Below are 12,943 nucleotides of genomic sequence, written 5' to 3'. Positions count from 1 at the left end.
TAGTCAGTGAGACTCTTCATTGAGCAGTGTGCTCTAGGCTATTGGCCTCCCTGCATGTGCAAGCCCCTATTGTAAGTAATATTTATTCATATTGGTCAGTGAGTAAATCTTGTGGGTCATAAATCCCACTAAGGTTTTTCCCACACCGGGTTTCCTTGTTAAAATATCTTGTGTTATGGTGTGTACTTATGTTGTCTCTTCTATTTATGTTTACTGCATTATTTCTTATTTACCAGTACATTGATTTGGGTTGCAAAGTTATAAATAAGTTTAAATGTTCCATTCACCGGTTAGACACTGATCACCCCCCCCCCCCCTCTCAGTGTCTTTGGGACTGTCATTGCATCTAACAATCTCATTATGGCTAAGGTTTCCCACCGTATTTTTTCTCCTTATAGGGTTTCCATGTCAAAATCTTTGTGTCATGTGTTGTTGATGTGTTTTGCTTTATGTTACATGCATTAAGTTGTACTGGTAATACTATAACTGATAATCTGTTTTACCGACACTGAGTTTTAAGTTGGAATAATTTATTTTGGGTTATAATTTGTTGACAATTGATTCACCCCCCCCCCCCCCTCTCAGTTGTCCTCCCTGGTTCCTAACAATTGGTATCCGAGCCTAGTCCTCTTTTTGCAGAAGCCTAACAGCTTGAGGAGATCCTATGGCAACAAATATCTTCAGGAAGGATAGTCCCAAACTTGATGGAACTAACTATGGTATATGTAAGATAAGAATGGAGACAAATCTAAATTGCATTGGTAGAGATATATGAGATGTTAGAAAGAATGGCTATGTTAATCCTAATCAGAATAACCCTAATCTACCCACCTTAGCTAAAGCCTTGGAGAATGATTGCAAAGCAAGAGAAGCACTTCTAAGCACATTATCAAATCAGAAAATCATGGGATTATCAGATAGATCTACTGCAACAGCTATTTGGGATAAACTGGAAACATTGAATGAAGGAGATACCACTGTTGGAATTGCAAAATTGGAATGCTACCGGGTCAGGTATGAAAATTTAAAAATGGAAGAGGATGAAAGAAATTTTGCATTTATGGAAAGAGTTAATGAAATTGTTTTAGGAATACAATGTTGTGGAGGATCTTTAAGTGAAGATGAAATTGTCTTTAAAGTTTTAAGAGTTTTGCCACCGGCTTACAAAATGAAAGTGACAGCTATTAATGAGTTAAGAAGAATTCCTAATACATCAGTATCTAGAGATGCTTTGGTTGGAAAAATTTCAACATTTGATCTTGAAGAATTTGGTCTTGTTGCTACAGTCAAGTCTGATATAGCCTTCAAAGAATCATCATCATCATCATCATCATCACCATCATCATCATCATCATCATCATCATCTAACAAATTTGATTGGAAATCACTTTATGCAAAAGAACTTAAACATATCAGAAGAGAAAATGAAGAACTTGAAGAACTTGAAGCACTATTTGCAAGGAAGATGCCTAAAGGTCCAGCAGGAAGTATGTATGAAGGTAAAACACCTTTCAAATGTTTAAATTCCAATAAAGTTGGTCATATGGTGTCTAGGTGTCCTGATAGACATTCAAGACTAATAGAGGAAGCAAAAAGAACATATAAGCCAAACCCTGAATATCAGAGATACAGATTTAAGAAAAATAGAGATAAGTCATGTTACTATGCATAGATGACTCTGATGAAGATCCAATAGATAGTGGATGGGCATTTATTGCATTAAAAGAAGATCAACCAACACCTATTGTCAAACTGGTAGAGAAGGCATTAGCATCAAAAATTGAAGAAAATGATGAATGGATCATTGATAGTGGTTGTTCACGTCATATGAACGAACCATACTTCATAAGGAGTCTTATCGGTTTCACCTTTGATGTGAACTTTGTTGAAAGTATAAATCATTGTATTCATTGCTTCTCTCCAGTACATATGAGGTAGATTTGCTTCCATCATCATGGTTCTTGCTGTATCCAGTCATCATGGTTCTTGCTGCATCATATGTCAAACAAAATACTTGAAGAAAATTTTGAAGAAATTTGGAATGGAAAACTTCAAACTGGTAAGCACTCCTATGACTACAACTAATAAATTGACATTAAAGGATGATTCAACTCTTATAAATACGACAAGGTACAAATCTATGATTGGAGGGTTACCATATTTGACACAAACTAGACCTAATATAATGAACGCAGTGTGTATTGTTTCAAGATTTCAAAGCAATCCTAAAGAAAATCATGAAACTATAGTAAAAAGGATTTTCTAGTACCTACAAGGCACAACAAATCTTGGTTTATGGTATCCTAAGGATGACAATTTTGAGTTATGTGCATTTACAGATGCAAATTGGGTAGGAGATGTGGATGACAAAAAGAGTACCACTTGTAGCGCATTCTTTCTTGGTAGAAGATTAATTTCATGGATCAACAAGAAGCAAACTTGTACATCATTATCTACAGCAGAAGCAAAATATATTGTAGCAGCAACTAATTGCACTCAGGTATTATGGATCAAACAAATGTTGAAGGATATCAAGGTAAAATGCAAAGAACTGGTAATTATTTACTGTGATAACTCAGCAGCAATAGATATATCAAAGAATCTTGTATTTCACTATAAAATAAAGCATGTTTCTATTAAGTATAATTTTCTGAAAGAAAATGTTGAAGTAAATAAAGTGAGATTGGTTTATGTGAATACTAAAGAGAAAATTGCAGATATTTTTACAAAGCCTTTGCCTAAGGAAACATTTGAATATCTTAGAGAGAAGCTTGGGCTAATCACCCCATCGGTAGAGACTTGAATGATGAAGATTGGCATCAAACCGATAGGGACTAATAGAAAAATCTTTTTCCGACTTGATGAAGGAGAGCTACTGCTCAGGGGGAGTAGTTAGTTGTATGTTATGTTTTGATTCTTAGCTGCTTTGGCATTTGATATCAAAGGGGGAGAGATGTCTATGGAAAATCATTGTACTTTGAAGATTGGGGAGAGATGTATTTTGGTTTTAGTTATATTGCTTCTGTTTTTGGTACATAACTTTTTATTGATCTATTTTGGGAGATTGTTGGTATTCGGCATTTTGTTTTTGGCACTTAGATGTTTTTCCATCTAGTGTTACCATCAATGCCAAAGGGGGAGATTGTTGGTATTATGGATGACTTCATCATGTGTTGCATTGGTTTTGTCATTGATGTCAACACTTATCTTTCTAGAGGTCTACATTGTTGATTTGGCACTTTGGTTATATTGGTTTGTTGTTGAACTGGCACATTGTTGTCCCGACATGGATATTGGCTTATGCATGGTCACTAGTATATGTTTCACCGACAGCTTACATGTTTCACCGACAGCTAAGGAAGTTGAAGATGACTTGTTATCATCTGGATATCATTTGGTTATGTCGAAGACATGGATTGGATGTTTACATTTGGTGTTTTTCTTATTGGTCTGATCGGGTTCACATATTTGCCTTAACCGGCAGATAGGTCTAGGTTATGGACCGGTACAACATATAATCTTCCAGATCAGCACGACATGTTTTGGAAATGGTTTATTGATTGAATAATGTGTAAATGTATTGAGGCCGACATATTGTATTGCATCAAGACTTATTTTATAAATGCAATATCTTTAGGGAGCCAACCTAATCATGAGGTCTTAGGTTTTTATAATTGTAAGATCTTATTTGGAAGAAGTATATGAGTGTGTGCGAATATTGAAGATCATTGTGAAGAGTGAAAATAAGTAGATCCTTGTGTGAATGACGCAAATATTAACTGAAGGTTTAAGGAAAGGTCATGAAGGTATTTGGTCCTCATGAGCAACGCTTAAACTAGTACTGAATCCAGCATTGAAGATGCTTTATTGAAGTAGTACATTGATTATTGGATTTAAACATCCAACTATGTAGTCAGTGTGACTCCTATTTTGTGATTGAGCAGTGAGCTATAGGCAGTTGGCCTTTCTGCATGTGCAGACCCCATTATTGTATTCACTTAATATCTGTAGTAGTATCATCTGATTGTGGGTAAGGTTTCCCACCGTTTTTTTTCCCCTTCCCACCATGGTTTTTCCCTTTACAGGGTTTCCAAGTCAAAATCTATGTGTCATGTGTTGTGGATGTGTTTAGCTCTATGTTTCATGTATTAAGTTGTACTGGTAACACTATAACTGATAATCTGTTTTACTGGCACTGAGTTTTAAGTTGAAATAATTTGTTTTGGGTTATAATTTATTGATAACTGATTCAACCACCACCCCTCTTAGTTGTCCTTCCCGGTTCCTAACAATTATGGGGGAGGATAGAACCCTAATAAATAAACTTTATGAAATTCATGTCTTTGCAGATTTGATTATCATCAAGGTCATCTATATCAAAGCTCTTTTTGGTATTGAGCTTTACAATTAAATCAGTACTATTATTGTAATCTCCTAACTAATTAAAGAAATCAAGATATTTACCATAAATATTATTAAGTAGGATCAAATTCAGACAAGTTATAATAAAGACTAATCCCTTATCATAATGTCTACTGAAAAAATTAAAAGTAAAAAATGAAGTATGACTTTATTAAACAAAATCCTAAATTAATAGATTATATCAAAGTTGATTTTTTTGAATATTAAAGCTAAGGATTAAACTATACAACCAACAAATCAATACCTTTCACAAATCTCAATCCATCAACTTTTACTAAAATTATAAAAAGAACTCTCTTTTTCTCATAAAACAATGTTTATAAATATAGATATTTTAAATTGCATAATTAAATAATAGACATTAAAAGATACCAAAACAAAAGTAGAATAAATACGTTGAAAGTCCATCAGAATAATAATTTAGAGGAACAATAGATAAAAAAGTATGATTTCTTGACTGAAATCAAGTAAAAGTCATTCACTGATAAGAAATTTTCCTTCTGTTCATTGACTTTAATTTATGCGAATTTTTCACGTTTCAATCTTTGCAAAAAAATATCTCACTGGGCGTGTATCTCGTGATCCATGATCCTACATATGCTGTACTTTCCATAAAGAAGATGCATTGAACTTAATTGACGGTAGCAGATAAAAAGTTGAGGGTATTGCAGAGTTATTCAGAAATGAAAAGACTCTACAGCAAAAAATATGGTAGGAGACATGGCAGATTTGTTAGACAGACCAGGGTTATCAACAGCTTACCACCACAAAGGAATTTAATCCTGCTTTATCATAGACTACGATCTACCAGGGTAAGGAACTTCCTTAGGTTATATGGTGTGTGAAATTCTATATTCTTACATTTATATTATGGTACATCTGCAACCAAATCAAATGAATCGGTGTTTATTATATCATTTTAGAAATGAATTATATTGTATTAATTTGTTAAAAATAGGTGGAATGGAATTATATTGTTTAGTAATGGGAAATTTTATATAGATTAACATAAGAAAGTGTTCTGGGTCCAATAATTTTGCAGAAAGAGTTATAGAGTCGAAGAGAGGGGGGTGTCTGATCATGATTTAAGTTTCTCCCAATCATCTGAAAATTGTTGGCCATTAAAAATAGCCTTATCTTTATTGTGTTTCTCTGTAAATCGTACTTTACAAAAGAGATAATGAAATTCAACCAAGAGGAGTTCTCTGACTAATCTAAGACACCCTTATCATAAAATTAAAGAATAATAGAAGACACAAGTGTATGATGAGATTATCTACATTCTCTAATATTTCATGCTGTGATATCAATTAAGAATATGTATTTAAATTTGATGGCATAAGGTGTTTGCTATGTTTTTTTTTATAATTTTTTATATTTATTAATTATTGTATCAGTTTTTGAGTGAAAATTATGTTTTTTTTTAATTTCAATGTTTAGAATCACAGATCTTTCATCAGAAAGAAAGCAATACTGTTGATTGTTTTCTTTCTGATAAAGAATCACCAGATCTTTCATTAGGAAGAGCAATATTGTTGATTGTTCTCTTTCTGATGAAAGATCACGGAATGTGAATGAAAACATTAAAATTAAAAATACACAGTTTTCACCCAAAAACTGATTCAATAATTAAATTCACAATTTATGAAAAAAAATAAAAATAATGATATAATAATGCTCAATTTTTCCTTTTTTACTGTTCTTAAATTTTTTATGAAAATTTTCCTGCCAAAATTCAACTCAATTTCTTCTGGAAGGCATGGTGTATTGAAAGTTTTTGAAATCTGTGGCTTTAGCAGGTCACAAGGCCAATTTTTCCTAATTCACATTTGAGAGAGCCTTCTCACAATGAAAGCTGCAATTCAATGAAGAAAATATCAAATCACAGCTTACAAGAAATCGATTGGCAAAAGCTCACAAATTTTCCCAGAGTTTGTGTTAACAGCCTTCATTCTAATCTGCTCATTGAGATTATGACTTGGTCAGAGTGGTGTTTACTTTCATCCATCTTTGTAGTGCTGGAAGAGGAGAATCTTGAAGTCTGTTCAGCCCATACAATTTGTGTGGCGAAGAAAGTATTTTATACCATCTTGGTAAAGGTAAAGAAACTCTACTTTTTTAAATATTCTGTCTAATTATGACTAAGTATAAGAGAAATAATCATAATTGTTAGAAAAGTAGTGTAGGGAAAATTCATTGAGTTTGGGCCCGTTTTAGAAAAGCCGTGAGGAATATGGTGAAAGCTTTTTAGAAATGATAAAGCAGGATTGAAGTGGAGACATCAATCCAGCAATTGATCGTACTTATTAATTAATTTGAAAATTAGAATAGTATCGTTTTTATTTATTTTTAATTAAGATCAAAAGTACATTCTAATTGGGGAATAGACAATTGTATTCTCAAATTTTTCAGATTTTTTATCTTTATTTATTTGTTTTGATTTTTATGTATTTAAAAAATAGATTATATGGATATAGGTATCTGTTTTTTGAATAAGTAGATTTAATAAAAGTAATCTATGTATTCTTAATTATATTATTATTATTATTATTATTATTATTAAATATGAGTAAATGTTTTTATTGGAGTTATGGACTGGGTAGAGATGAGTTTTTGAAAGGATCAAAATTATTTTTACATGAAACTACCACAAATTACTTGTTCCACAACCAACATCGCATGACTTCCATTATGTTGCCCCAAACTACCTTTTGTAGTATCAACACCTTAAAACACACTACCAAACACTCCTTAGTCATAAACTAAATTATTATATTATTATTTTTACTTTATGGGTAAATACTTTTGAAGGGAGTTAAGAACCTAATAAGAATGAGTTTTTGAAAGGTTAAAACTCTTTGTACAGAAAACTATGACAAACTACTTGTTGTACAACAAACAACATATGACTTCCATCTTGGTGCAACCTCATGCCACAAACTACCTTTTGTAGCATCAAACTTCTTTATTGTTACACCAACTAGCATTCTCTAGTCATAAATCACATATGTGATCAAAGTGTTAGTTTATTCATTCAATAGATAGGTCAATGCTAAGGCATTCTTAGGGGGGTTTGAACCATGGTCTCCAAGTGGCCAAACCAGTTGACCACATCCCTTTAAGAAGACACATTATAGTATTTTTTTTAAAAGGCTAGAATTAAATCATATATTGAAATGTTTATATAAGGACAAAAAAATTTATGTAGAATCAAAAATATATAAATGTAATAAAACTTTAAGTTACAAGACATAAAATTAGTGGAAGGAAATGATAGACCAAAATTTTAAGAGTTTTCCCTAGCATTTGGGAGGTTTTGGTCATTAGGTTTTTCTTACTACACTATGGCCAAACTCAATTGAGAGACCCTTCCACTATTAGGCTAATTAGAGGCATCTATCATATGGATAAGAAGTGATAGAGGGAACACATGTCTACTAGGATTCTTAGGAAAACCGTGTGTATTGTGTCTAGTATAATTGTTATTGTTGTAGGCATCCATGTGTCTGTAAGGAGGAGAAGGATCACTACTAGAAGGGACATTGACGCACAAGCAATAATATAAGGCATAATGAGCCAATGGTCAATAAAAATCTACAAATGAGAAACTTTAAGTACAAATTTGTTCTGACTAATAAGAAAAACAGGTCTTAAGGACCCGAAACCTTTAACAAAGGAGTTTAAAATAGATCATCAAAGAGTATCTAGACCATATAAGAACAACTTTCAAAACGACTGACAATAAAGCTAGTAAATAGAAAGGAACAACAAAATAGAAGAAACCACTACATAATTATAAAGCCTTCAGGAGGTCCTCCGCCTTAATCACCAGCTGGTCATAATTGGCCGCAGCAACTTTGAGTTCATCCAAGTCCTTATTTGGCTTCTTCTCCTCCTTTTTACCTCTGGTTCTTGTTCTGGGTCCTTGAACATCTCTTGTGCCTTCAGTGTCAGGGTCAATTTCCAAGGTATCCTTCTCCTCCTCCAATTTGTTGATGAGGGATTTGGTATTGCTAGCAGAGGCCTTCAGAATGTTTAAGCTTTGCTCTGCGATACTTTTAAGACATTCCTCACTTTTGCTAACTTTACTGACAGTTTTTGCCATTGTTTGATCCATAGCATTAGACTTTACTTTACTGAATGTTTAAGTACAAATTTGTTAACTTGTACTTAAAATATATATAAAATCTTTTTTAAACAACTTTTTAATTTACTTTCTTGGGTGTATTTGCATGATAAAGAGAAAAGATAAAATGCCCTTAAAATTTTAAGTTTATTGATTCTAATGAATTTTCATGCTATTATCGATTCTTATAATAAGATGAGATGCTCTTACACATTCTCTATAATGATTGATTCCTATGTGACATTTTCTTTAGATGATACCTATAAATACATAAAAAAAAAATTCCCACACTAATGAACTATAGTTATGTCTCATGATTGTTAACTTTGGAAAGAGAATTTGAATTTTTGAAATTAGGGATGCATTTGCATTCACAATACAATCTAAGGGAAAATATCATTCTTGTGATCTAGATAATGAAGGGAAGTGCTAATGGGTGCTTTGATTCTTCTCATATTAGGTGAGAACTCAAAATGAACTCACACATCTCTTGAAAGGAATCAAATCCTATAACAAAATTTCAGTACCCTAAGACCTTTGTTTTCAATTCTTGGAATGTTGGATAATTTGGTAGTTACTTGTGTTTTTTTTGTTTTGATAAGGGTCTACAAGATTTAGAAAAGAAATTCAACACACAAAAGATAAATTATGCATAAACAATGAGTTTAGTTTTAGTAGTGTATAAGTAAACCAGTCTTAACATATGTTTCCTTGAAACATCACTTTATAAATTATGCATAAACAATGAGTTTAGTTTTAGTAGTGTATAAGTAAACCAGTCTTAACATATGTTTCCTTGAAACATCACTTTTTAGCCCATAGCCAACAATACATCAACTTGCATCTATAGAATTTCATCTATAATATTGTGCAACCTCCAAAGAAGTTCCAAATCTTGAAGCAATCTTCATTAAACACCAACTCTTTTGTGTAGTTTAACAAGATTCTCCACAACATGAAAAAATGGATTATATAGATAAAGGATTCTTTTTTAATTTTTTGTTTGTTTCAAAGGTGGATTATGTGGATAAGGGAACCATTGTTCTTTTAGAATAAGTAGTTTTATAAAATTGTTGTATTTTTTAAAACTATTTATATTTTTAATTATATTATTTATTTTCAGATTATGGGTAAAAAAAAATTTAATGGATTTGTGAATAAAGTAGAGTTGAGTTTTTAAAATGAACAAAATTATTTTTTGTAGAACTATTACAAATTAATTTCTACACAATTAACACATTATCGATTCCATCATTTTGCAACCTTGCTACCATAAATTTTCTTTTATAGAATCCAACATCATCAAGCACTATGTTGGTGTTCTTTTCCTAAACAACCCCATATCTAAGGCACTTATCATAATATCCAAACAAAGGAGACCAAACTAGTCTAGATAAAAGGGAAAAACATGTGCTCAAATGAGGGGTTAGAAAAAGCCAAAAAAACAAGCGGTGTATAAGCTACTTTTGTAATTTGAGCCTTGAAAAATTAAAGGTGTTACTAGAGGTCTTTGAAATATGACACGAGTTAATAGAATACATAGAAAACTTGAATATAACACAAGTACATCCCAAAGACTAACTATGACAATATTTCTTTATATAGGTTTTCTACATCTATAAGTCATAGATCTCTATTTATGATGCATTACAAGATTGAAAGTTTGTTAATAGTCTTTGTAGATACACTCATTTGAGGTCACTTTTGAAATCATTAACTCAATAAAATACAATATACACAAATCCACTAGTGGTTTTCATTAACTATAGGTTCACAAAGGACTATACAAAGATTTATAACACTAGATTGTGTATAACGATAGGACATTAAACTTTAAATAGTTTATTGGTCGTAGAAGTTATATTTTTTGTTTAAAAAAATGTATATTATTGTCTTCAAATACTTTATTGGTACCAATTTTTGTGGCAATAAAGTTAGACATAGATAAAAACCCATGATATTAAGCTTGTAAATTCCCTTCTATCCTCAAAATTGTGCATTCTTACTAATCCACAACAAATTTAAATATTAAATCCCCATGTCATTGGAAGCATGGTACAATTGAAGATTTGATAAGCTAGTCATCTTTGGAGGTTTGAAAAGGAAGTTTGCTCCCTCACATCCTATATTATGTCATTTGTTGAAATTCCCTCCAAATATTGTTAGTAGTTTTAGCAGTTTTTGACCATCTACGTTTTGAATCACAACTCCTTGAACTCTCTTGCATCTTGATGATGAATCACAAAGTGTGATTTGAAACGTTGATGGTCAAAAAAATTCTCACACAATCAAATCCAAAAACTACTAACAATATTTGATTGGATTGTGGAAATCTTATAGCTTTAATTGCCTCCAAATATTATTATAAATTTATTCAAGGGTTATTTTATAAAAAAAATTAATATTTATTTAAAAACTATTTTTTTTTATTTTAAAATTATTTAAAAGTTATTTCTCTATTCTATCATTTGTTGACATTGTCTTCAAGTATTATTTTAAATTTATTTAAAAGTTATTTTATAAATTTAGATTTATTTTAAAATTATTTTTATTTATTTAAAAAATTTATTTTTATTTTTTTTAACTAATGTTATGGGACATTTTACAAAGATAAAAGGGGGGAAGCAGAATGGTGTGAGTGTTTAAGGAAACTCCTCTTTTATTTTAAATTTGATAGTCATTACCTATTAAAATGTTGATATTTAATAATCAACATAATATTTCCAAAATAAAATAAATTTTAAATTGACATCATTCCATATATTTTTAGATAGATGTATTTAATATCTGTATGTATGTATGTATATACCATATTTGATTAAATTATTTTATTTACTTACTATTTATTTAGTTTTGTTCTAAATATTCTTTTATATTCTTGATGTGCCATTAAATTCTTACATTCCCATTAAATATATAGATTCTTTTCTGCCAAAGAGTTGTAGGTTAATTGGTTGGGCACAATTGGTAAGGATGACGGAGGTGTGTTTGGGTGAAATTCCACCCTGGGTGAATTTTGCGGAGTATTGGACCCTCCTGCACGTTGAGATGCCTTTTCCATTCCTCTATTTCACATGAGAGTTGATGAAAGTTAGTTCTCAATTGACCAATTTTTTTTTTTGGCTTTCCATAAGATAACGTTTATGTATGCTTTACATAACAACAAATTGGTATCTTCTGTTTGAATTTGTTTGCAGTCCGCTAGTAATAATGTAGTATTCTGTTTAAATTTTTAAAATGTATTGAAAGTATAGTGTTTACGATTAACAATATTTTATTGTTACCTTTCGACTTTAGCTGCAATCAACGTACTTATAACTCCAAAAGTCAGAAAGAATATTGTAATTATTTAAGGCAGGAGTGGCCCAAAGTACTTGCTGTTACAATCACCCATTGTTTTCAGAAACCAAAACTTTTGTTTGCATATACTTTTGTCTCTTCATCCAACCTTCTACTTTGAAGTACTCATGATCACATGTATGGCATCAAATGTGCATAAAAAGTTTTGTTTTTATTTTATTTTAATTATGTTCAAAAATAGTATCATCTACAATAATAATATCATCTACAATTAATCTGATTTGAATACTCATAAAACTGTAAAAACCTTAGTAGTTAATACCAAGTAGATTCCAATAAAGAAAGAGCAGTAATCTTATATGTGTAGTGGTGAAAATTCAATGTAATTTGTTTCAGGTTTTGGAGACATCTGAGGTAGATAGTGAAGGTCTTCGTACAAAGCTCCACTTGGTTGCTGCAGAAAAATGAGAAGGTACTCATCTGTCGGTGGAGGCAAGAGATATTTAGCATCTTTAAAGAATGTTTTACTTTGAGATACATGCCTTACCTTGAAAAGACTACATCAGTGATTTATTGTTATTTTAATTATTCAGAACCAGCAGTATTCCTTTCATGTTTTAGATCAACTCTTATTGTCAAGTGGTAGGAAACAATATATTTAGAGCTCCATGGAGAAAATAATGAATATGGGATATCCTTGTAATATTAAAGTGAGCCAAAGGAATCCCTCTAAAATGTGAGGGGTTACAGGCATATAAATGGTCTGTAGCTACTGTTTTTAGCTGCCTGGTTATAGAGTGTAGCATTTTTATATTGTTACTTATAATTTGATGATTAATATTGGATTTGCTTTTAAATATTTTTTTATTTTCATTATTATAATTATATATGTCAAGTTTTATATATAATCTTTAATTTGTTATGTGATGATCTGTTACATGGATATGTATATATTATTTTTTATTATAATATTATAGTTTTCTATAAGTTTTATTATTACTTTAAATAAATTTGAAATTTTAAACTTTGGATTTATTATATTACTTATTGTAAGGAATTTTGAAGGAATTTTAGTAAGATTGAGTTGCTTGCTAA

General features: G+C 31.0%; 1 protein-coding gene across 2 annotated transcripts; it reads left to right on the top strand.

The window, feature by feature from the left end:
- The first annotated feature begins 4,885 nt into the window (after positions 1–4,885).
- Positions 4,886–12,690, top strand: LOC131048803 (uncharacterized). Of its 2 annotated transcripts, none has more exons than XM_059210032.1 (3): positions 4,886–5,234; positions 6,219–6,521; positions 12,245–12,690. In XM_059210032.1, the coding sequence occupies exons 1-3, from the start codon at positions 5,106–5,108 to the stop codon at positions 12,314–12,316; spliced, it is 504 nt and encodes a 167-aa protein (XP_059066015.1). In that variant the 5' UTR covers positions 4,886–5,105; the 3' UTR covers positions 12,317–12,690. The 2 variants fall into 2 exon arrangements, with proteins under 2 accessions (XP_059066015.1, XP_059066016.1); XM_059210033.1 differs by having other exon boundaries at positions 4,890–5,234; positions 6,222–6,521.
- The last annotated feature ends 253 nt before the right edge of the window (positions 12,691–12,943 follow it).

This window comes from Cryptomeria japonica, chromosome 8 (assembly GCF_030272615.1).
Source record: "Cryptomeria japonica chromosome 8, Sugi_1.0, whole genome shotgun sequence".
In the NCBI taxonomy this organism is placed as follows: domain Eukaryota; kingdom Viridiplantae; phylum Streptophyta; class Pinopsida; order Cupressales; family Cupressaceae; genus Cryptomeria; species Cryptomeria japonica.
This window is presented reverse-complemented; position numbering and strand designations above follow the sequence as displayed.

Coding starts and splice junctions, on each gene's coding strand:
- LOC131048803 (XM_059210032.1), top strand. CDS start 5,106: ATGAAAAGACTCTACAGCAAAAAATATGGTAGGAGACATGGCAGATTT. Junction 5,235..6,218: donor ATAGACTACGATCTACCAGG/GTAAGGAACTTC, acceptor CTGTGGCTTTAG/CAGGTCACAAGGCCAATTTT. Junction 6,522..12,244: donor TTTATACCATCTTGGTAAAG/GTAAAGAAACTC, acceptor AATTTGTTTCAG/GTTTTGGAGACATCTGAGGT.